The sequence below is a fragment of the Clarias gariepinus genome, chromosome 14, assembly GCF_024256425.1.
Source record: "Clarias gariepinus isolate MV-2021 ecotype Netherlands chromosome 14, CGAR_prim_01v2, whole genome shotgun sequence".
NCBI lineage: Eukaryota > Metazoa > Chordata > Actinopteri > Siluriformes > Clariidae > Clarias > Clarias gariepinus.
Window position 1 is genome coordinate 1,830,164 of NC_071113.1, and position 23,698 is coordinate 1,853,861.

Below are 23,698 nucleotides of genomic sequence, written 5' to 3' on the forward strand. Positions count from 1 at the left end.
AATAATGAAATAATTGTATGTTTTAGGTCCTTATAAAGGGTACGGTGCTCTACCTGCTGGAGCACCGCTCAGGAATGGAAATGGAGCCAAACCTAATGGTAAATATAAACATGTCAAAATACACAACACGCCACAGACAGACATTACCCTTTTGCCAACATAACATGATAAAACTATTGAATTTAAGTCAATTATAGTTTTAGGTTTACCATAGAAAATATTATTTAAAAGTTTGGGAAGCATTAATAAAAATACAAGTGTAGTAAATGCTAATGTTTTTCCTCATAAGTAGACGTTTATTGCCATACACAGTTAGTGCTATTAAAGTTATATAACGAAATAAATGTGCATATTTTTTGTTAGGTCCATATAAAGGGTACGGTGCTGTACCTTCTGCTCTTGGAAATGGAAATGGAGCTAAACCTAATGGTAAATGAAAATATGTCAGAATACGCTATACTGTACTATTTATTGTTACATTTTCAATTAAAAAAGCTTTAAAAAACTCGATTTCAACAGAGAAATTGGTTTTAAACTAGATGTAGAGATAAGTTTAGATGTTAGTTTCTATAGCATATTCTATTCTATTCTATTCATGCATATAACAAAACTGTTTTATAAACCAAGATACATAAGATTGTTTTTCATTTTGTTACTGGGATCTTAAAAAGGAGTAAATAATGAAATGAAATGGAAAACTCCAGTGTTACGTGAAATGGGTATTGTCTTTAACTTTTTGGAAGTATGCAACTAGTCTTTTGTATACAATGTGTACATGTGAATTACTAATTAAATAAATATTGTTCAGGTCCTTATAAGGGATATGGTGCTGCACCTGCTTCTCTTGTAAATGGAGCCAAAGCTAATGGTGAATAATAATAATAATACATTTTTTTATGTTGGCAATTAAAATTAACTGCAACCTAGAATATAAATCTAAATTCTATATGTATTCCTATATATTGGAAGAGCATGATTCTTTATGGATGTTACATTTTAATATATCTTGCATGTCAAGTAATTAAAATTAATATTTTTTATCATTTGCAGGTTATGGAAATGGCGGCAAACATAATGGTAAATTTTGTACATTATAAGCTTATTTATACTGTACTTGTATATGTTTTTGTATGTTTTCAGAATCTAACATTTTATATATGTGTTTTTTTGTTGTTGCACTTGTATTACTCGTATGTAATCTTACATGTATTAATAAGATTAAAATAGATAGAGTCCTTTTTAATCCTAAAGGGAAATTAACATATATTGTGTAGTTTCAAGCTATAGTTTATAGCTATATGTATGTACGTTTGTTAGCGTATTTGCGGTACTACTATAGCAGTTATGTTAAGGTTCACTACTTTAAACCAGACAATGTATATACTGTAAAATTCTATTTTTTAAATTTTGTTGCATTTATAGCTGTAGTTAAAGAAAATTAATGAAGGAATGAATTAAACATTTTGAATGATACATTTTGAGTAAATTAAGCTCTAATGTAAGTTGTAATTTTTTTTGTTATTTTGTTCTCATTTACTGTAAAGGTTACAGACCTGCACCTGTAGCTACTAAAGGACAGGGTCACAAACCCTATGGTAAATTATACAGTACTTATTTTATTTATTCAAAATATTTGACATTTTTATATTTACATTCAAAAGGAAACATTAATTTTCAAAACAATTTAAAATATCTAATGCGTTTCTAATATTTCGTTTTTAATACTTACCAGGCTATAGAGCTTCACCTCTTACATCCAATGGCCAGCAAGCCAAGCCAATCTCTAATGGTATCACCATCCTCTTTACATTATATGATATCTTTAGAAGTCACACAATTAATGACATTTGACCCTGAGCCCAGTTAAAAACTCTATTTAACCAGACAATCTGAAAATGTCATATTTGGAAGAAGTTTACGCTTAAAACTTTTTCATCCATATATTTTTATCTGACAGGAGGTTATGGGTCCAAGCCCAATAAGCCTGGATATGGAGCACAACCTTTGTATGGTATGATCTGTATTATGTTTTATTCTTAAATAGAATTAAATAAACATAGATATATAGTTATTATATGCATCATATTTACTTGTTAAATCTCCTCTTAGGTGGGTTTGGAGCAGCGATGAGGATGGCACCACCACTGGCCACCAAAGGTAGAGGAGGTGAGCAGATTTCCCAATTTATCTCTGGGATTTACCTTCAACCAAATTTTATTGAAGTTAATTAAATACATAAAACATTTTATTTATTTATTTATTTATATATTCATTTATTTTTATACCAGGCTATGGGAAAGGCAATGGATTTGGCCAGGCAGATTCCTCAAATAATGGTATACATTTGATATAATATTGCATTTCTCTGTGTCAACTCGGTATCAATATAACGAAATATTTAATCACTGTGCATCCAGGCTACAGAAACAAACCGGCTGCTTATCCCCAAGCTGGAGCTGGCTTCGGTAATCATGGTTCAGCAATTTGTAAATTATAAATGCCTGCTGTGATATTAAACCTTAAACTTATTATAATTACTCTATCTTGTAGGCGGAGGATACACAAAAGGAGTAAAAGCTGCCAAACCAGGTAAGGACATTTTATTTGTAGACTGAATCCCAATTATTTTTTTCCCTATTCCATAATAAATGTATACAGCATATAAACCGTAAATTATATTTTCCAGGCTATGGTGGTAAACCATTTGTGCCAAGTGGACAAGCAGCCAAGCCCAATGGTAAAAAAGAAAGTTTATAAAGTTACACACATGTTAGTTTAGGAACAACACATCATACTTTTTATCCATCCATCAGAATCTGTAATCCAACAGACAACTTCCTGTGTGCCTACTTTAATCCAGAAAGGACTAAAAGTTTAGGAGCGTTCTGTTTGAACTGCAGAGAAAAACAGGATATTAATTTGGACGTTTTTAAAAAAAAATTAAAATGTTTATAGCTTTTGTTCCAGGCGCTGGTGGTCCGAATGCACAGGGAGCAAAACCTGCAGGTAAATCTCGAACAACATTTACATTAAATACAATTTTATTTTGATGTTATCTATTTGAATCAGAAATTAATTTAGACTTTTGTGTAATTTATATATACACACACACAGTGGGGCAAAAAGTATTTAGTCTGCCACAAATTGTGCAAGTTCTCCCTCTTAAAAAGATGAGTGAGGCCTGTAATTTTCATCACTGGTATACCTCAACTATGAGAGACAAAATAAGAAAAAAATCACATTGTAGAATTTTTAAAGAATGTATTTGGTCAATAACAAAATTTCATCTCAATACTTTGTTCTATACCCTTTGTTGGCAATGAGGTCAAACGTTTTCTGTAAGTCTTCACAAGGTTTTCACACACTGTTGCTAGTATTTTGGCCCGTTCCTCCATGCAGATCTCCTCTAGAGCAGTGATGTTTTGGGGCTGTCGCTGGGCAACACGGACTCTCAACTCCCTCCAAAGATTTTCTATGGGGTTGAGATCTGGAGACTGGCTCTGCCACTCCAGGACCTTGAAATGCTTCTTACGAAGCCACTCCTTCGTTGCCTGGACGGTGCGTTTGGGATCATTGTCATGCTCCAGACCCAGCCAAAATGCCCTTGCTGATGAAAGGGGGTTTTCAGTCAAAATCTCACCATACATGTCCCCATTCATTCTTTCCTTTACACGGCTCAGTCGTACTGGTCCATTTGCTGAAAAACAGCCCCAAAGCATGATGTTTCCACCCCCATGCTTCACAGTAGGTAAGGTGTTCTTTAGATGCAACTCCTCCAAACCTGACAAGTTAAGTTTTTACTAGTTTTCATCAGACCATATGACCTTCTCCCATTTCTCTTCTGGATCATCCAAATGCTCTCTAGCAAACTTCAGATGGACCTGGACATGTACTGGCTTAAACAGGGGGACACATCTGGCACTACAGGATTTGAGTCTCTGGCGGCGCAGTGTGTTACTGATGGTAGCCTTTGTTACTTTGGTCCCAGCTCTCTGCAGGTCATTCACTAGGTCCCCCCCATGTGGTTCTGGGATTTTTGCTTACAGTTCTTGTGATCTTTGTGACCCCACGGGGTGAGATCATGCGTGGAGCCCCAGATTGAGGGAGATTATCAGTGGTCTTGTATGTCTTTCATTTTCTAATAATTGCTCCCACAGTTAATTTCTTTATACCAAGCTGCTTACCTATTGCAGATTCAGTCTCCCCAGCCTGGTGCAGGTCTACAATTTAGTTTCTGGTGTCCTTTGACAGCTCTTTGGTCTTGGCCATAGTGGAGTTTGGAGTGTGACTGTTTTATACTGATAACAGATGCCATTAATACAGGTAACAAGTGGAGGACAGAGGAGACTCTTAAAAAAGAAGTTACAGGTCTGTGAGAGCCAGAAATCTTGTTTGTTTGTAGGTGACCAAATACTTATTTTCCAATTTTCCTACAATATGATTTTCTGTTTTTTTTCTTATTATTTTGTCTCTCATAATTGAGGTATAACTATGATATGATAAAAATTATCATGATAAAAATCATGACGATAAAACGTGTGATAAAAATTATGATAATTACAGGCCTCTCTCATCAATTTAAGTGGGAGAACTTGAGCAATTGGTGCCTGACTAAATATTTTTTCCCAACTGTGTGTGTGTGTGTGTGTGTGTGTATATATACACACACACTGTATATTCATACTGGTCTCTCATCATCTAATTCTCAGGATACGGAGGTGCCACAGGAGCCAAAGCTGGTAAATTATAACAGCAAATGTTTTTAAAAAACGTATCGCACATTTCATGTCATCACTGATTGCAAATTTGTGTTAACAGGATACAGCAGATTCCCCAACAATGGTGGATTTAAGGGACCAAAACCAGGTAAAGTTTATATCCTTTTGAAAACAATTTAAAGTTAAAAATGTGTTTTTGGGGCCATTTTTCACATTTGCCGTTCTCATTATGCTAGGTTATGGTGGTTTGCCCACAGGTTATGGACAGAGACTCAATGGTAAATAGGCAAAATTTACCTTATAGATATCAGGTTACACTTAACTTATGATGAAAAATGGAATGCATTGACATTAAATGTTGCTTAGATGATTGTATTTTTTACAAATTTCCCCCAGGATATGGAGGTTATCCCAATGGGGGCGCTAAAGCACCAAAACCAGGTAAACTTTAAAACAGGTTTCTGTTTTGAAAATGATTGTTGGAGCATTGTTGGTACAGACTGATGGAGTTATTTACCATCCAATTAGTCAATATGATAATAAATCTGTCTGTAATCTCCCCAAAGGGTATGGTGGTGTTGGTAATGGAGAAGCAAGTAATGGACAAGGAGCCAAATCCAATGGTAAAGTATATATAATTATTTATTTGATTTTTTTTTTGCCATTTTCTTGTTATAAAAGTAATTGAAAGAGTATGAATCAATTTAATTTTACATTTATTATCTAATTCAAGCATTAGAGTGTGAATAAATTTGGATTTTTGATTTTCTTTATTGGTATCAATAATAATTCACATAAACATTAGATATTCAGTATTTTCAATTTTCCCTTAGGATTTGGTGGCTATCCCAATGGGGGCGCTAAAGCACCTAAACCAGGTAAACTGTCTTTATTTGTGTACGACTGTTGCAGGATTTTATACACTGATGGAGTTAATAAACATCCAGTTACTAAGTATGCAAATAAATCTGTCTCTAATCTCCATCAAAGGGTATGGTGATGGTGTGGGTAATGGAGAAGCAAATAATGGACAAGGAGCCAAGTCCAATGGTAAAAAAGTTAAGCTAAATAATCAATTTTTTATTAATTAAAATTTATTTGTTTAGATTTAAAAAAAAAAAGTTCCTTATTGGTGTCATTGTATCATCAGTTTTGTTAATAACATCTATATGAAGGGTGCCAATAATTTTGGAGAGCACTGGTGGGGAAAACATACAAGTCTCCTGTATTCCCCTGAGTATTTTTTAAATGCTGTGTGATTTTTGCTAAATAAATATCTGGAAATTATTAACGGTAAGTTCATCTTCTTGTTTCCAGGTTATGGCGTTCCTGGTGGTGTACCGAAAATTCAAACGGGTAATTTATGCCTCATATTTGTGTCTTTGTGAGTTTCATCGTGTTAGTGAGATACGGTTGATTTGCTTATGTTTGCTGAAGACTAACCGAAACCCTGATGAAAAATTGTAGGATTGTTGATTGTTTTTGTTTATTTGGGTGTTTTTGGGTCTGTGAGTGTGATCCTGAGAGATTCTGTATTATATACACAATATACCACATTTACAACCCGTACAAATAGTGAATAACTCCTGTGTTTTATTTGTATTTTATGTACTTATTATGATGTGCATGTTTTAATTGTCCTGCTAACATGGAACTGTCTGTTTATGTCCACAATACTGTATATTTTGCTTCTAAATGTAAATTATGGATTTTTCTATTTTCCATAAAAGTGGTTCTCAGATCTAGTCGTTACATCATTTGTGACATTGTAAAATGTCATTGTCATTGTATGTTATTGTTGTTGCACTGTTGTTAGAGCTGCTGTTATAGATTATTAAGCAACACCTCCTGACCACTCTGACATTCAAAAACAACATATGTTAGGGCAGTGCGACCCCATGACTTAATCTGAGCACCACTGCATGAAGGAGCATGATATTTTTTATTTTCCAGTTTGCTGTAATATTTCTTTGACTTCTAGGACTCAAAGGAAAAAGCCTTAACCATGAAGTCCCAAGTCTTTCACCAGTAACAGGGTTCATCAAAGGAGTCATAAAGCCAGTTGAACCTGAGCCTACCGTAGGAGTACCTGCACTCCCACTCACCAAGGGAATGCCATCACTTGTAACGAGTTGGAAAACCCCAAAACCTCAGGATCCTGTAGTTTCACAAAGCTCCCCATCTAAGCCAATACCTCCAGAGCAGACTCCAGTGATTCCACAGGATAACACACCCAACCCTGTGCCGTCTGAGCCACAAGGACAAACGCCTGCACCTCTCCTTCCTCAGGCTAATGGTACCAATCCACCTGCACGACCATCTCCAGAAATTCCTCAAGACAGTTCTCAGAAACCAGTTGCTCCCATTTTATTTCCACAAGAGAATGACTTAAAGCCAACCACTGAAGTGCAACAATCTGTTTCACCAGCGTCTCCACAGGGAAATGATCCAAAGCCAGAAGTTCTACACCCAACTACACCACAAGGGGACAGTCCAAAACCGACTGCTGCTCCAGTGCTGCCCTCAGTGCTCCCTCAGACCAAAGACACCAAACCGGTTGCTCCAGTTCCTGAGATTCCACAAATGAAAGATCCCAAACCTGTAGCACCAGAACCAGATGTTCCACAGACCACAGTTCCTTCACTTGCTATTGAACCAACCCCTGCTATGCCTCAGATGAAGGGTCAAAAATTACCAAATCCTGGTAAAAGCCTGTCAGTCAATAAAAAATGCATGTCCTGCATGTTAAAGGACCTGACTAAAAAATATTATGGATGTTCTTTAACCCTCAGAGTGCTTCAAAGTTTAATACATTCCCATTAGATACATCTAATCAGAGAGGTTGTAATTTTATTAACTCATTTATTTATACTCATCGTAATTGGAAACTTACTCGTTCTGTTTGTATGTTTAATTCTTGTCAACAAATGGTCAGGTTTTGAGCATAATTCTTTGCTATGATATTGGGTATGATATGATGTCACTGTAGATTCCAACGTTTATATCACTCACTCACTCACTCTTATCCTGTCGCCAGGTGTCCCGGAGCCTTGGCCTTGGTATTTAGACAGTGGGGATTCCCAGAGGAAACCCACAGAGCATGGGGAGAACATGCAAGTAGTCTGGTGACTAAAACGGTGTTCTGTGTAGGGAACTTATAACCCAGGCATTGGATTGTACCTGATATGGTTTAGGAACATATTTGCATAGTTTGGCAGACTGGTATTGAGTACCAAGCTTCTACTTATAGATAGTGGGTAAGGTTTGTGAATGAACATAAGAAATAACTCCTTACCTTCAGTGATTGATTTTGTCATTGGGCAAATACATGAGGGTATCTTCATGTTCACTCACTGCTAGGCATATGTACAATAAGTGTTCATTTATTGGGTCAAGCGTCCAAGAAAGCCAGTCCTGCTGTTCTGTAATGGACATGGTACGTGTGTGTATGAGTGTGTGTGTGTGTTTCTGTGTATATATATATATATATATATATATATATATATATATATATATATATATATATATATATACAATGTAGAAAGAAATAAAAATCACGAACCATCATGGAGTTAGAAAGTGACCCCAAACTTTTGAATGGTAGTGTATATTTATATATATAGTCTAAAACCTAGAGACGGAAGGTTTACAGAGCAGAAGTAGCAGATATACATCTCAATATTAACTGTTCAGAGGAGATTATTGTGTGTTTTGGATAAACGCTTTCAGTATTGTTTTACAGTGTAGAAAGAAATACAAATCAGGAAACACCATGGAGTTAGAATGGGTGTCCAAACCTTTGATTGGTAGCGTGTAGGTATTTTGTGGTGGTCCTCTAGCCAGTGATTTTAATTTAGACTAATTGCAGACTAATTGCATGGACTATATCATGTTAAAAACCTGGTAAATTCACATTTAAACTCAGTAATATTTTAAACCTAAATTAGAAATGCAGATTTTAATGTTACCCGATGTTATGTAGATTGTGGACATGGTGTGTCTGGACAATGGACTAAGCTACCCAGTGCTGGTAAACACTGATCATTTACTGTATATTTGTAATTATACATATATATTTGTTCATGTTTTGAATTATGATTTGTGTAAGAGCATGTTACTGTTATGCATGATTGCATTGCATTTATTACATATTTGTTTATGTCTGTCTTTCTGCATGGACGTAATGGGTTCTTGCATGAAAATGTGAAACTGTTGAAATGTTATGTCATTCATTATTTACCATTAAACTTTGTGTTTATTTTATTTGCACACTGATATCATCTTTATAATTGTGATCCAGTAATACAAACTGTTGTGTTGTTTTTCCTGCTCTATATAAAACCTTTTAAATAATAAGAATAATCTTTTACTTTGTAATAATAATGAAGTGTCTGTTTTAAGGTCTTCTCTGTAGGACATTGTGTATGTTTTCCAGTGAGTCCTAGTGTCTGCTGCATGTATGTTCGAAATAATGAATTCAGTTCCAAAGTTAATTTTGTGTCTCTAATATCCTGGACTTTTAACATTATGAGATTCATTTCAGTATACTGTATAATTAAAGATTTTGTTTTAATGTTCATTTATATAATTTTTTTAATAATGTTATAATAATCATTTTAATAATGATAATAAATTATGATTATTTACAGGATATGGTTCTGGACCTTGGTACCCAAACAGTGAAGGAGCCAAAGCTTCAAAACCAGGTCAGAGTCATTTACTGAAGTCCCTCATTGAAATCGCTCAAATATTCACAATTAGTCGCTAATGTGAATGAATAACCCTAAAAATAAGTTAATTTACTTTGCTTTTTCCCCTCTCATTTAGGTCAGGGATATGGCCCTAAACCACAACAGCCAGGTAACACAGGATTTCCTGAACGTGCTTAATAATAATTTGGATGAACTTGACCACCATGTAATGTAATTATGCCTTTGTATCCAGACTACGTTAATCCAGGAGCAGGATTTGGATTTGGTGAGACTATTAGAATATATCATATTATTTTATTTAAATTAATTAAATGTGTTATTGGTTAATATTAATGTTTCCATCTCAACCCTTATGGTGCAGCTGGGCTTGGTGGGATGACCAAAGGCAAATCTGGTACGATTAACAAGTTTGTTGTTTAGTAAGAACATAAAGGGCAGTAGATGAGGTATACCAGGCGTTCCTTAAATTACAATTTTAAATCTTAATTTTAAATTATGTTGCATTGAAGCTCTAATGTTAACCAGGAACGAAGTGAACCTGAGATATTGAAAGTGATATTAAATGTTAATAATAACACCATGGACACACAAATCACTGGTTCGCTACTGGTTGCCAGGTGTCCATTATTTTCTTATAGTCATTCAAATATTGTCAAGGGTTCATCATACAGTATTTACGAGAAGATAACAATTTCGATATTCCTGATAACTTTACCTTGTTAAAACTGTCACTGCTTGTAAACTTAAACATACAGTAAAAAACTGCAGGCTATTTATATTATATATAGTTAATAGTATGTTTTTTGGAGTTTATTAGGACATCTGAGGCAAATGTTGCTGTTTCGACAATTCCTTATAAAACTTGTTCCCCTCGTCAGCTAATTGTTTATTCAACTCATAACTTCCTAAGGTATATTTCATAGGAATTTATTTGCTGATTTAATAATTTGTGTAAAAGCCAGCTAGAGGAATCTTTGACTTAGTCATTAGCTAGATTTCATACTTAGAATTCCACGTTTTTTTTTAGTTGCCTAGCAACAGTTTTCTGACACCGTCACAAATTTACTGTAACTTTGTGCTAGTTACAGTAGTTTTGCTAATTGTACCATGTAGCTTGTAGTGCGACTTTAGTGAACCATTTTAACGTGGAGTGTAAGTGAGTCTGGATGTTTTGTTGGAGCTGAGACATGTATAAATGTATGGTATGATGTTACTTCATATTAAAAGATGCAGGAAAAAAAAATTATATCCTGTCTTACATCAGATCACCATTTTACAGTACAAATACAAAAATGCCCCAAATGACAGTGTTTTGGCCGAATGTAAAAGTATTCTTTTTTAAATTATGTACCACATGTGATGTTTTTCATTTGAAAGTTCCAATTAAGGAAAAATTTTTTATACATTTCAAATCTGGATGTCTTTTTAGGTGGCCCAGGACAACTACCGTACAGCGGTGCCCCCATCATCCCTGCTCGATTAGATGGTAATTTATATTAACCATATATTTATGGTTAGCCACGTATATACAGTATGTATAATGCATACAGGTTGTGTGTATGCGCATGCGCTGGTCAGAAAATAAGTGTGTGCCTTGTTTTAAAACAGGAGCCAGTCCGGTCGAACCGCAGACCGCTGAACTCGGTCCTGAGGTGAAATCTGGCCATGCCTATGGTAAGTTTATGCTGCATACTTTGAAAATTAGCATTTTTAGATGTTCGCAGCTATAATTTATCAATAACCATCCGTGTTTTTCTCTGCTAGGTGGGCCGTATGGAGCTCAGCCAATGGGAATGGGCGCTGAAGGAATGCCACAAGTCAGATACGGTAAACTGTGTCAAGTGCCTTTAAATATAAGTAATTAATTTAACTTTTTTCTTTTTCTAACTGTTTTTGTTCTCTCCTAGGTATTGGTGGCCTCCTTTTTGGTGGCTCGCCGACGGGATACGGCTCCAATCCATATGGAAAATACGGTATGACATGTTCGATTCCTATTTATATATGACATCTTATATAAATGTTACTTTTAATTTATTAAACACTAGCCCAGTAATAAGTTATGATAATATAATGATATTAATATTAGCTAGCTAATTTAACAGAATTTACAAAATTCAACTATCCAGTGAGTTTTCTTAGGTAATTTACAGTTCCAGTTAGGTAATTTAACAAACTAAATAACAATACATAATTAATGTATTACAACATAACTAATTTTCACAAGAATTATAACGAGCTATAATATTTAACAAGCTAATTCACGCACCGTAAGTAACAAAGCTCAATTATACAACTTGAGTAGCTAGCTTCTTTCACAAGCTAATTTACACAACCTCTTTGAATCAATTCAATTCAATTTATTTGTATATCTAACTTTGTTAGCTGGTTAATTTACATAACTTTCTGGCTATTTTAAGTTAATTAATAAAATGTAACTAGCTAGCTCATTTGGTTAGCAAATATACACATCTGAGCTAACCAGCTAATTAACAAGCTGGCTAATAAAACATAACTAGGGAGATCATTGAATCATTTAATAAGCTTATGTACACATTTTAAGTAGCTAGCTGGTTTAACAACCTTATTTTTGAAGCTTGACTAGCTAGCTAATTCAACAAAACTAGCTAGGTCATTTACTAAGCTAATATACACAACTTAAACAGCCAAGTTACTCAATTTAAAGTGAACTCAACTTCTCTGTCCTGAACGTGTTAGAAAACCTAAAATTACAGCTTGGACACTCCTTCCACACACACACACACAAAGTAAACCCATACAGCCTTGCACAGATCTTTATTAATCTTCATGTTTTGTTTTTTTATTTATCTCAGGTAATGCCTACGCTGCACAGACTTTTGGTTCTAAAGCAGCTGGAAACTACAATCCGTTCGGATTTAATGCCGACCCCAAATCTGCCCCAAAATACAGTGAGACCATGTGACCAACTTGACCTTATTATTACTTCTTCAAACCATGATTAAATCATATGTTTTGAGCCTCCATCGCTCTCTCATTCTCTCCTTCCTTAGGGATGGAAGGCTCTCCATATGCTGCTAGTGCTAGTGACGCTAAAGCCTCTGGAAAATATGGTAATTACTTTACACCACAGGATTTATCGACATTTTTCCAGCTTTACTGGTATAACCTTTGACCTTTGACTTTGTGTTAGGACCTTATGGTGGCCAGCAGTTTGGTGTGCCTGTGAATTATGGAAAATACGGTAAAGCCTTATCATGTTCCTATGAGCTTCATCAAGTGTCACATTCACATTATTTGTCTTTATACCAAAGAATTCTGAACTCTGATTGGTGTTGATTTATTTTATAGAGCAGCAGCTCTGACACAGTTTCTCACTTTAACACTATAGATGAATTAACAATTAATTTTTGTTTAAATTCTTTGTTTTCTAGGCCATCCATCCCTCCCCTTCGAGGCCCTTGGTCCAGTCACAGATGGTCAGTCTGTCGATCAGCCCGGTACGACACTCACCTACACCATGTCCCATAGAAGCTCCCTAATCCCTGCTCCCTATTCCCTATGTAAAATCATTTCAGTTTTGGATTTGCTTCATTATCTTTCATAAAGCACGTCCCCTGTTCGCTACTGTATCCAGGCCGCAGAAACTCTATCTGTACGTGATGTGGGTGTCTCCCAAACCCAAAGCCTATGACCTATATAGATCACGTTAACTACTCTGTTGTGGCCTGTGTCCCAAATCACATTCACTACGAATCGATATGAACGAGTGCACTGAGTAATGTGCATGCCATTAGATCCCATAACCCTTTGCTCTTTGTGTGCAGCACTGCCGTATGAAGTTCCTGTTATCGATGGAGTGAAGTCTGTAGATCAGTTTGGTAGGTCGTTCTTCATCATTTATTGTTTTAATGTTGTTGCTAATCCACATCTTAACTTGCTTATTAAGTGTGTGTGTGTTCAGGAGACGGAGAGGTACCGCACCAGCCTATCGCTCCTCTGGTAGACGGTGTTGGAGAAGGTACACACACCTTGTTATACATTTATTCTACATTTACACCGTTCGTTTTTCAAGATGTACGTTACGAATTTGTGGAATGCCCTTGTTTTTTTAACAGGACCAGTCTCGCACATCAAGGGTGGAGTTCAAGCTGAGGGTAAACACTCACATTATTGTTCACAAGACACACACACATAAAAATGTAAATGAAACATCATTTTAAAGGTTTTCTCACGTTTGTCCCTGACTTTAAAGATGAAGGACGTAACTTTTGTGAAGTTCCTCTGGTGGAAATGTGTTGGATAGTTACATAGATGGATAGATTCTTTATCGATCCCTTTCTATTCAGTTTCTTTTGTTGTTTATAATGTGACAATTATATAATCAAATTAATTGCAAAAATTGCATGATGATTTTGAGCATGTAACCATTCCTTGTGTTCTTTAAATTTTCCTGCCTATTTCTTTATTTGATTGATTGCTTATTTACCCGATCGATTGTCTTTTTGCCAGCTGTCCCTACTGGTAGCCCCTTTACCGGCTCGGCAGCATCTCTAGGAAACTCCGCCCACCCGCCAGTGGACACGCCCAGTGAAGCAGTGACACCACAGCATCTTCTCATTCAGCAGAACCTTAAAGGCCCACAGCTGCATCAGGCCAATTCCTGGACAGGTATTAAAACCCCCAAATCATCCCTCAGGGGAGTTTAACAGTATGTTAAGTGCATTTTTTGCGTACATTGTATTTTAAATACTAATTCTGTTTAGGAGACGAGGAGCCAAAACATAACCTGAAAGGATTCTTTGGTAATGGATATCACGGTAAGAGTCCAGATGCTGCTTCTGTTCGGTGTCTTTAATGAATTAAATAAATAAATGAAATGGTTAAGGTTCAGGGGTAATGTAATGTAGGTAGCAAATAAGTGATGCCTCAATCATCACACATTGACCTGGAATAAGTCTTGTAAAAATTAATTATTTAAATTTTTGGCTGGAATTTAAAGATGCCATATGTAACTTAAGTGAGTATATAGTTTACGGAGACCCCGCTGGTGGAAATGTTATATTATGGAATGCAGTAATCGTTAAGGAGAAATGCTTTTCGTGCTTTTCCCTCAGCCACAAAATGTTTTATTTTTAAATAGACTTACTTATACTATTAGTTTTTTTTTTTTTTTTTTAACAAAAATATATATACTGTATTCTATTAAAGAATGTATAATTTAATATTTTTCTTCTTTTTTCAGGTTGATTCTAAAGAAGAGTAAACAAATATCTGTCCTGTTGTTGTTAAAGTTTTAGTAATTATTGTAAATTTATTGTCTGTTTTAAATCTAAACATATCTTTCTTTTCCCCGTCACATACAAATAAAATAAAATGTTTTTAGGGCCACTGTTAAAAAGCAATAAATTAGTAATATGGCAGGTTTTTATTATTATGTACAAAAGTTCATATTTAACACTTTCCCACATCCTTAAAATATAAATTTCCACTTCTAAAAGATTTTAATTCATTTTAGGATTTTTAACAGTAGCCCTAAAATGCCATTTTACCCGTGTTTGGGTTCCCAGTTTATAATGAACATAAATGTTTTTATGCCATATTGTTCATTTCCTTTTCTAAACTTTTCCCTGTCTCTAAAGTGCATGCTTTACTGTCTTATGTGTATTGTTTTGTAACTAAGCACAGGATAATTTATTGATTATGGATTTCTGTCTATGCCAAGGAGCTTTCTGATTTTTATAAAGTTCAGTTTTTAATAAAAAAAAAAAGGATCAAAGGAGGGACACTGGAACCTGCTCTTGGTTGTGAGTGTTTAATTGTTTTAGGAAGTGAAATCCCCTGGGCTTTATGCTTGAGTAAAAAAATATAATGAATGAAAAATAAATAATACTAGAATTAATTTTAATCAGAGTTTAGTATTTAGGCCGGTTATCACTCACATATCGCAGGTCAAAATAATCATTTCTTTAGCAGTCTCTCTTTATTCTCTTTTGAATTTAACACACACACACACACACACACAGGTATCATGACATGTTGTCAAGTCCTTCATCAAATTGTACAAATGACAGTTTTATAATGCGCTGACACTGTAGACTCCTTCCATGAATGCTTACTGAACATCTAACAAAAACTTTTTATACAGATAATTAAATAAAATTAAATAAAAGTGAAGACACTGAAGACATTTGATAAGATAAAGATAAAGAGACTTTATTGTCATCGTAGTGATACAACGAAATTAGTTTGTGCTCTCAGAGACCAACAGCAATAGGAAAATGTAGGAATAAACAAAAGATAATTGCACTAAAATATCAAAAATATAACAATATATACACTGAAATATATGTGAAGTGAGACTTTATATATAGAAACAGTAGAGCGCAAACACTTTTGTGCTTCAAATTAAATGATACATAAGACGGTGGGTCAGACTGTTCAGCTGTCATGTCCTGGTATTTATAACGACATGCGTTAAACAGCGTTGAACATTTCACTTTTTTGTACAGACCCACTTATTTTTCATGTGGTTGATAATATTGGAACAGGTTACTGACCTCTTCTTGTTGCCCAGACGTGTCCTGATTCTATATTGATTGATTAAGTAATCGTTGAATGCTGAATGTCTACTCTTGATTTGAGCTCTGGGTTTTAGCAGTAAAGAACGTATTCCTTGTTAAAATGGATAAACCAACATGGAGACCATGTTGAGAGCTGTATGTTGGGAAACAAAAAAGCCAGTCATTTTAAAGTGCCCCTATTATGCCATTTTAAAGGTTGCTAATATTGTTTAATGAGTCTTTTATGTATGCGAGGTCAAAAAACACCAAAAATAGATTTAATTTTACCCCATTTCTAAATGATTCGTGTAAAGCAGTTAGAAGATTCAGTTCCGCCTTTCCGTGAGCCCTCACTGATTTGTGATTTATGATTGGTCTACCGCTACAGCGTGTGTCGAAAAACGAAACGCCCATGACCATAACTGAACGACGGCTCTGGAGACCCGTCACTACATAGAAAAGATGGCGTCGGTTTTACCATGTAACGACCAGCTAATTTTATATTAACTGTGGCTACAAAAATCGAGAGGTCTTTTATCTTTGTGTCGGTGTTGCGTTGAAAGGCCGGTGAGCAAAAAGGACAAACACAAACAAGTAGATAAAGCAAACGTGTATTATACAAAACCAAATAAAGTAAACGAAAAAGGTGAACCACAACCAAACAAAGATATAAACAATATTTACAAACTGTATATAATAAACGGTATGTGTATGTGTGCGTGAGTGGAAAATGTCCGAAGTCCGTGTTTATTGTATGTGTGTTATCCGAGTATACCGAGTATGGTTCGGTCTCACCGGGGTTAATGAAGTGCGAGAGGCCGATGACGGAGGGTGAGAAGTCCGGGGAATATGTCCGGTCAAAGATAATCCGGTTAAAAAATCTTCGAAAGAAAATGATCCACAGCAATCTCTCCTTCTCTCGTCCAAACAAATAACACCAGTGCTGCTCCACCATTACTACTCATGCATTTTCCCCTTGGGCCATGGGGCATGCGCACTTCGCGAGTGTGTGATGCGTGAAGTTCGCATGCCCCATGCCCTTACACTTCGCGCGCGTGTGTGTATGTGTATGCGTATGTGTGATGCGCGAAGTGCACTTCGCGAGTGTTAATGGTGAATGGTGGTGAATAAACAGTTAAAAAGGATTTCGTGTGCTCTCATTTTTTATTGTTTTTTTTTTTATATTACAAAGTGTTTAAGCGAACCCGGCATGAATGCTCGGTCACATTAACAAGAGTGTGGTAACGTTAATTGTAAGATGGCGGGCAAATTGTTCGTGCCGTAGAACGTGGGCGGACATTATGCAAATATGTTATGGAGTGACGTGGATCCGTAACAAAGTAAAAATTAGATTTGCTAACAACTCGTTTAGGCGAATGTGAGTGTCACAGATAGTGCAGATAGTTTATGTTCACATACAGCTACATGACACACTGCATGAAAGATAATATTTGAAAAAGCATAATAAGACCTCTTTAAGGCTAAGAAAAGTGGGGCAACAATAGAACAACTTAGAATTTCCTGAAAAAGAAAGAAACGGTATACTAACGACCAGAAGCTGAACAGATTGGCCGAGTAAAATGTCAGCAGCTGGTGGCAGCAAAATCATGAAAGCTATGAATAAAAATCCAAAAACAACAGTCTGTGATACCACCAGCAACCTCCACATCACAATCCAGTGTTTGAAGAAGACTTCCAGTCTAGACCACAAGATGCAAACCACTCATTAGCACTAAGAACCAGAAAGTAAGACTGAAATTGGAAAAAAATGTAAAAATACGAGATGAACCCCAGAAGCTCCGGAATTGGGATTATTCATCTGCTTAAATGATGGAAAGATGAAGAAAGAAAGGATCTGCTCAAACCATACAAGGTCATGATTAAAGCACAGTGGAGGTAGCACCATGGCTTGGGTTTGCACATCTGCTTCTGGAACAGACTCGCTAATCTTTATTGATGATGAAACTCATGATGGTGAGATACACACCGCCAATTTACAGAGAAATACATCCAATGTAACTGAGAGATGCGTCATCATACCACAAGACCATGAACGAAAAATACACTGGAAACACAAGATGGGAAAGAAAGTGGAAGGTTTTAGACTTACCAGGTCAGTAACATATTCTCAGTGTATGCATCCAATGTTAATGTACAGTATAGACATACGTGTGCACTTGGTAAATGTAGCTCTTGAACCTTGAAACAATTAGCCTTGCCATTCCAATACTTTTGCAGTGGATGTGCCATTATAAAAAATTAAGCAACACCTTCTGACCAATCAAAAGGCAGAATTCAAAGGTTATTTATTTGTGTAAATAAATTTAAAGCTGACCATGATTTATAATCATTTAATAAATGTAGCAAAGGAGCATTGTACAGAAGACAAGCCTGGACTAACTGTAGGACTGAGGGAGAATAAAGAGCCTGGCACGTAGAGGTCGCACGCTAAGCCTTATCCACACTAAATACAGGTGGAGGATGGGATTGAGATTCTCTGGGACATCCCACTACAAGTCCTAAGTGAGAGTTAAGTCTGGAGGCTCGAGGGCAGATGTGGACTGAAAGTGTACTAATGGAGTGGTGTTCATCCAAATCCATGGAGCTCTACTTTCTGGTGTAGATTGAAGCAAATAGATGCTTGATTTGTTGCATGACAGTTGGTCAGTGTACTTGGTGAGGGTTCTGAGAGTCGCCCCAGAACCACAATGGGGTTCTTTACTGCGCCAAAACTTCTGGACTTTAGGAACTCTCCGCCACACCTTCAGTTCAACAGGTACGTTTTGACCGGATATCGTCCCGCGTCCACCAGCACAGGATGCCTGAGAAGTCTCTTTTACCTTCACAATGAATCAGGAAACATCTACACGCACGGTAAGGGAACGCTGATTTTTTCGACAGAATCTTCATGCAGTTTTTATAACTTTACAACTTTTTTTTTCTGCATTAAGGCATAATATTTATGCATTCATGGTTTTTTGAGAATCTTCTATCAGAAGTGTCAGTGTACTGTAAACGAGTTACATTTGATTAGTATATTGTTTCCATGCATTTAGCATTATATACAACTTTCAAACATAATGAATAAAATTATAAGAAGAATAGAAAACTTTCACTACTAATTTTATACAGATCACTTGGCGCATTAAGGCTCGTTCTTTCTCTCCAGAACTTTTGCTATCACACTGGAGTGTGTAAGTGGTATTAGCTGTAAATCTGTGTGTGTGGAATCGAATTAACGTCTAATCACAGGGTTGAGTTCAGCATACAGTCAGCACACAGCATAAAAAAGTGAAATGCTGGGTAATGATTTAGCGTAAAGGCTAACATTATCTACCAGCTAGCAACACCGTCCACTTGGGTTTATTAGACAGGATTTTTATAGAAACAAATGAAGGCTGCTGTGTAGTAACGCTCTTAACAAATGTCCCAAGTTTGAGCGATAACTAATCTAGAGATAACACATCTGGTGAAAATAAAATAAAATTCCGTTCATCAGGCTGTGCTGAAAAAAAGCATATGTCTAAGGATAACTCTCTATTGCCCGGTCCTGACCCTGTATATATACTGCACCAAAAAATTAAGGGACCACTTAGTCCTGGTATGAGGGGCGTTCAAGTCAAACCGAGACTAAATATTCCCTTAATTTTTTTGAGCAGTATATTTATATTAATATATTTCACACCTGTGGGAAACACTGTTCTGTACTTGTGACCTAGTGTACATCACTTCAAGTGTACTAACAAATGGTAATATAAAGCATTTACTGTACATAGAGAGACCCTTGTAATGTAAGACACTAGCATACTAGCATAGCATAAATGATTGGGCTTTCCTTAAGTTTATTGATGTGCTTGTATATGAAAAACACGCATGGCTACTCACAGCTCAAATCAGTAACTAATGAGGCGATAGTCATGGCATTAGCAGGACTGAAGTGATTGGTATTACATTTATGTAACATTTTTGCCGCGATGTGTTGTCCACTGTCCTGATTATTTAGACCATCTTTAGGCCATTGAACCCAGCTTTAGGTGAGAAATCTGGAGGATCGTTCACTTGGCCGACCTTGAACGCGCAGCCCTCTTTAAGCCTATTACACAGATTAAGAAGGTTAAGCGTCCATACAGGAGCAGGATTACCTACACATGGTCATTTTACTGTTCTTTACTTCCCATCTAGAACCTAAACGCATGTTCAGGGTTCCTCTTTTCTTGGCGGTTTGAGCATGTGATCTGTGTATTATTAGTGCATTACATGTTGCACTCATGCACTATGGAAGGTGACAATCCAAAACATTGCTACATGTTCTGTAAAACTCCGTAACGTTCACAATAATTTTATGTTCTCTCTACCCACACCAGAGAGATTTTGAGTTCCCTTCTGGTTCCCTTTCCCACAGGTGTCCCATTGGTTTGCTTTCTCTTCCTACTGCCTCTAAGCATTCCCTGGTCCGAAGTGGAGGAGAAGTGGCTTTGTGTCGTGCATTACCTAGCTTGCCTGTCTCCCACTGTTGGGTCTGTTCTCTATCACATCTTTATGAATCATGAGGGCGGAGCTGGAGTCTATGACACCCTGCTCTGCTTCGATATGTTCGGCGTCTGTCTCGTCAACACTCTGGGTGAGGAAACTTTTAACACCATAAAAGATAATCAGACCAAATACTCTCATATTTAAAGGATTACTTACACTCACATGAACTCTTGCATTTTCACAAAACACTCACATTCACATAAAACGTTCTTACATTCACACACAGGGCTCACACGTACACACAAAACACTCGTGCATTCCACAAAATGCCTTCACATATACGCCCAAAAAAATCAGTCATAGAAACCCTTTCATTTTCACACAACAATTTGCCCATAAACCTCAGAATTATACTGCGGTGTTGTGGACATATTCGTGCAGTGAGCCAGAGGAGTGATAAGTGGAGCATTGCGAGTGGGAAGGAGAAAAATCCACTCGAATCGAAAGAAAAGCAGGAGAGTTCAGCAGAAGAACAAAATTTGACTCACATGTACCACCTTCTTCTTTTACACAAGTTGTCCTGTCACACTGGTGCCAAAACCCAGAGTTGGAAGTCGTCACCAGAGGTCACCAGGCAGCAGACGGCACACCAACGTGGGTTTGATCCTGGCGCAACAGGAAAATCAACTTTGAAGCCTGGTGCATACCAGGGGTACGCCAATGGAAGACCTGTTGACCTGAGCAATGCCTCACCTCACCCTGGCCAAAATGGGGCCACACAGCTGATCTGCACAGCGGACTGGCCCTAGTCGCAATGCACATGTCTTTCCACTCCTTTTTGGCATTGCTGTTTTGCTGTAGTGTTTTTTTAATTGCCAAGTACGGGTGAGAAAAAGAGAATGGAATAGACTTTTCTGATAAACCCAAAAGTTTGTCCCATGGAGACGATGTCTCACCATTATAGAGAGTTGCTGAGAGAGGGTATACTGATGTGTTTTTGCTTCTACCAGATCGAACGTAACCCATAAATCACCAAATTGGGAATCTTCTCAGTGTGGTAGTATGAACTTCGAGTGGTGCTTAACATGGGGGTGATTGAGGAGTTTGGGCATGTGACACATACCCAATGCACTGAATTGATGAAGTGTTTGAATGGTTAGGTGCAGCTCACTTTTTCTCAATGCTGGATCTCATAAAAGGATATTTGCAGATTTCCTTGACTCCCATGTCGCAGTTTATACCAGTTCATCACTCTTCCATTAAGGTTGTTTAGGGCCCCTGCAATGTTTTAATGACCATGAACAGGGTCCTCCACCCTCATAATGCCTGTGCTGCTTCCAATTTAGAAGACATTATAAATTACATCAATGACTTGCAGTGGTGTCTGCAAAATCTTAAAACTGCCTGAGACGAGTGGGGCAGCTCATGACCAGCCATAGAAACATGTAAATGGCTGGTACATGAGTACCTGAGTTTTCTCTTGGGTCACAGGCAGGTGTGCCAAGCTGTAAATCAGGCGGAAAAACTCTCTATGTGGAAGAGTAAATACAGCTTCTTCTTCTTTGTCTTTCGACTGTTTCATCTGCCTCCATCTAACCCTATCCTCTACATCCTCTTCTCTCACACCAACTAACTTCATGTCCTCTCTCACTGCATCCATAAATCTCCTCTTTGGTCTTCCTCTAGACCTCCTGCCTGTCAGTTCCAACCTCAGCATCCTTCTACCGATATATTCACAATCTCTCCTCTGAACATGTCCAAACCACCTCAATCTGGCCTCTCTGACTTTATCTCCAAAACATCTAACATGGGTTGTCCCTCTGATAAACTTATTCTTGATCCTATCCATCCTCGTCACTCCCAAGGAGAACCTCAACATCTTCAGCTCTGCCTCCTGTCTTTTCTTCAGTGCCACTGTCTCTAAGCCGTAGAGCATCGCTGGTCTCACAACTGTCCTGTACACCTTTCCTTTCATTCTCGCTGACATTTTGACCGCTGAAGAGTAAATACAGCACCATTGAGAAAGCATGTTTTGGCCATCAAGTGGGTGGTCCTTACTCTCCGCCACTTCCTGTTTGGAAGAGTCTTTGCCCTCTTTTTGGACCACGCCCTGTTCCAATGGCGCCACACCAGGGGTGCAGATGACAGTGGCTGACCTCTTCTTTCATGAGGATAAAAGAGGAGAAGTCAGTTGCAGGCCGGCTAGCTCCCTGACCTGAGATGGATGTTTCTGGTATGTGGTGGTGAGGGTGTGTCCGAGTGTGTTCTGTGAAGTGGTGAGTGAGTAGTTGAGTGGAAAAGAATGCCCAATGAGGATATGTCTAATTAGTGCTTTTCTGTTTGCACATATCCATCCTGAGGTGGAGAGCGAGAAAAGACTGAGAAGGACAAGCAGGTCGGAGCGAGATAAATCCACTTTCAGCACACCTTAGGGTGAGAGTGTGTGTGTATTGTATACAATTTACAAGGAGCAAAAGAATAAAACTTGACTCAAATCTACCGCCTGTGTTCGTCTTCCTTACCACAAGCTGTCACATAAACAAACACAAACTAAAAACTGCTAAGACATTTGAACAATTAACTCAAAAATCATCTCATTTGCACAAAACAAAATTATTTCAAAAAATTTTCTCACGTTTGCGAAAATATTCACCTTCATACAAAATTCACAAAAAAAACCTCCCTTTCATATAAAATGCTCTTGCATTTGTGCAAAATACTAAAACTAACCTCTTTCATATAGTCAATGTTTTAAGAACAAACAGCTAGTGCTTATAATGCACTCAATACTCTCTGTTTATTTATTTACCTGCAGGTGCTTTGCCAATCGTGCACATCACGCTCCTGTGCCAGCCCTGGGCACGCTGCATTGCCATGTTCGGCTATGTGCTCTTCTCGTGCCGCTGTGTCCGTGATGCCCTAACTGCTCGGAGTGGTGCTCGACGTCTGCGATCGTTTGCCCTCCAAGCCTTATTCAGGGCTTTCCTCTTTTTCCTGCGCTGGTTCAAGCTTGGCACAGGAAACCCCAAGTCGCTCCATCTTTATGTCATCATGGACGTCCTCGCACTGACGGGCGGCCTGGTCAATGTCTGCCGTGTACCTGAGCGTTTCAGCCCTGGCACTTTTGACTACTGGTTCAACAGTCACCAGATCATGCATGTAGCTGTCATTCTGGCCATAATGTTCCTGCACTGGGGCACTATGGAGGACTTGGCATGGCTGAAAGACTACCAGTGCCCTGCAAAATGAGCGACAT

General features: G+C 37.4%; 2 protein-coding genes across 2 annotated transcripts; both read left to right on the top strand.

Moving 5' to 3' along the window:
- The first annotated feature begins 31 nt into the window (after positions 1 to 31).
- cmn (calymmin) lies at positions 32 to 15,192 on the top strand. The gene is made up of 41 exons (XM_053510780.1): positions 32 to 98; positions 364 to 429; positions 809 to 868; positions 1,051 to 1,077; positions 1,545 to 1,595; positions 1,733 to 1,789; positions 1,958 to 2,011; positions 2,110 to 2,166; positions 2,289 to 2,336; positions 2,418 to 2,465; positions 2,551 to 2,589; positions 2,687 to 2,737; positions 2,968 to 3,006; positions 4,710 to 4,739; positions 4,819 to 4,866; positions 4,955 to 4,996; positions 5,115 to 5,159; positions 5,285 to 5,341; positions 5,552 to 5,596; positions 5,709 to 5,768; positions 6,036 to 6,074; positions 6,700 to 7,422; positions 8,701 to 8,748; positions 9,368 to 9,424; positions 9,546 to 9,578; positions 9,663 to 9,695; positions 9,792 to 9,824; positions 10,860 to 10,916; positions 11,039 to 11,104; positions 11,195 to 11,257; positions 11,338 to 11,403; positions 12,262 to 12,357; positions 12,460 to 12,519; positions 12,600 to 12,650; positions 12,841 to 12,906; positions 13,234 to 13,287; positions 13,371 to 13,427; positions 13,525 to 13,563; positions 13,919 to 14,077; positions 14,173 to 14,226; positions 14,652 to 15,192. Exons 8-41 carry the CDS (start codon positions 2,127 to 2,129, stop codon positions 14,654 to 14,656), a joined length of 2,451 nt encoding a protein of 816 aa, XP_053366755.1. The 5' UTR covers positions 32 to 98; positions 364 to 429; positions 809 to 868; positions 1,051 to 1,077; positions 1,545 to 1,595; positions 1,733 to 1,789; positions 1,958 to 2,011; positions 2,110 to 2,126; the 3' UTR covers positions 14,657 to 15,192.
- A 3,485-nt stretch (positions 15,193 to 18,677) lies between these two features.
- Positions 18,678 to 23,691, top strand: paqr4b (progestin and adipoQ receptor family member IVb). The gene is made up of 3 exons (XM_053510795.1): positions 18,678 to 18,843; positions 20,372 to 20,590; positions 23,258 to 23,691. Exons 1-3 carry the CDS (start codon positions 18,678 to 18,680, stop codon positions 23,689 to 23,691), a joined length of 819 nt encoding a protein of 272 aa, XP_053366770.1.
- Positions 23,692 to 23,698: the final 7 nt, after the last annotated feature.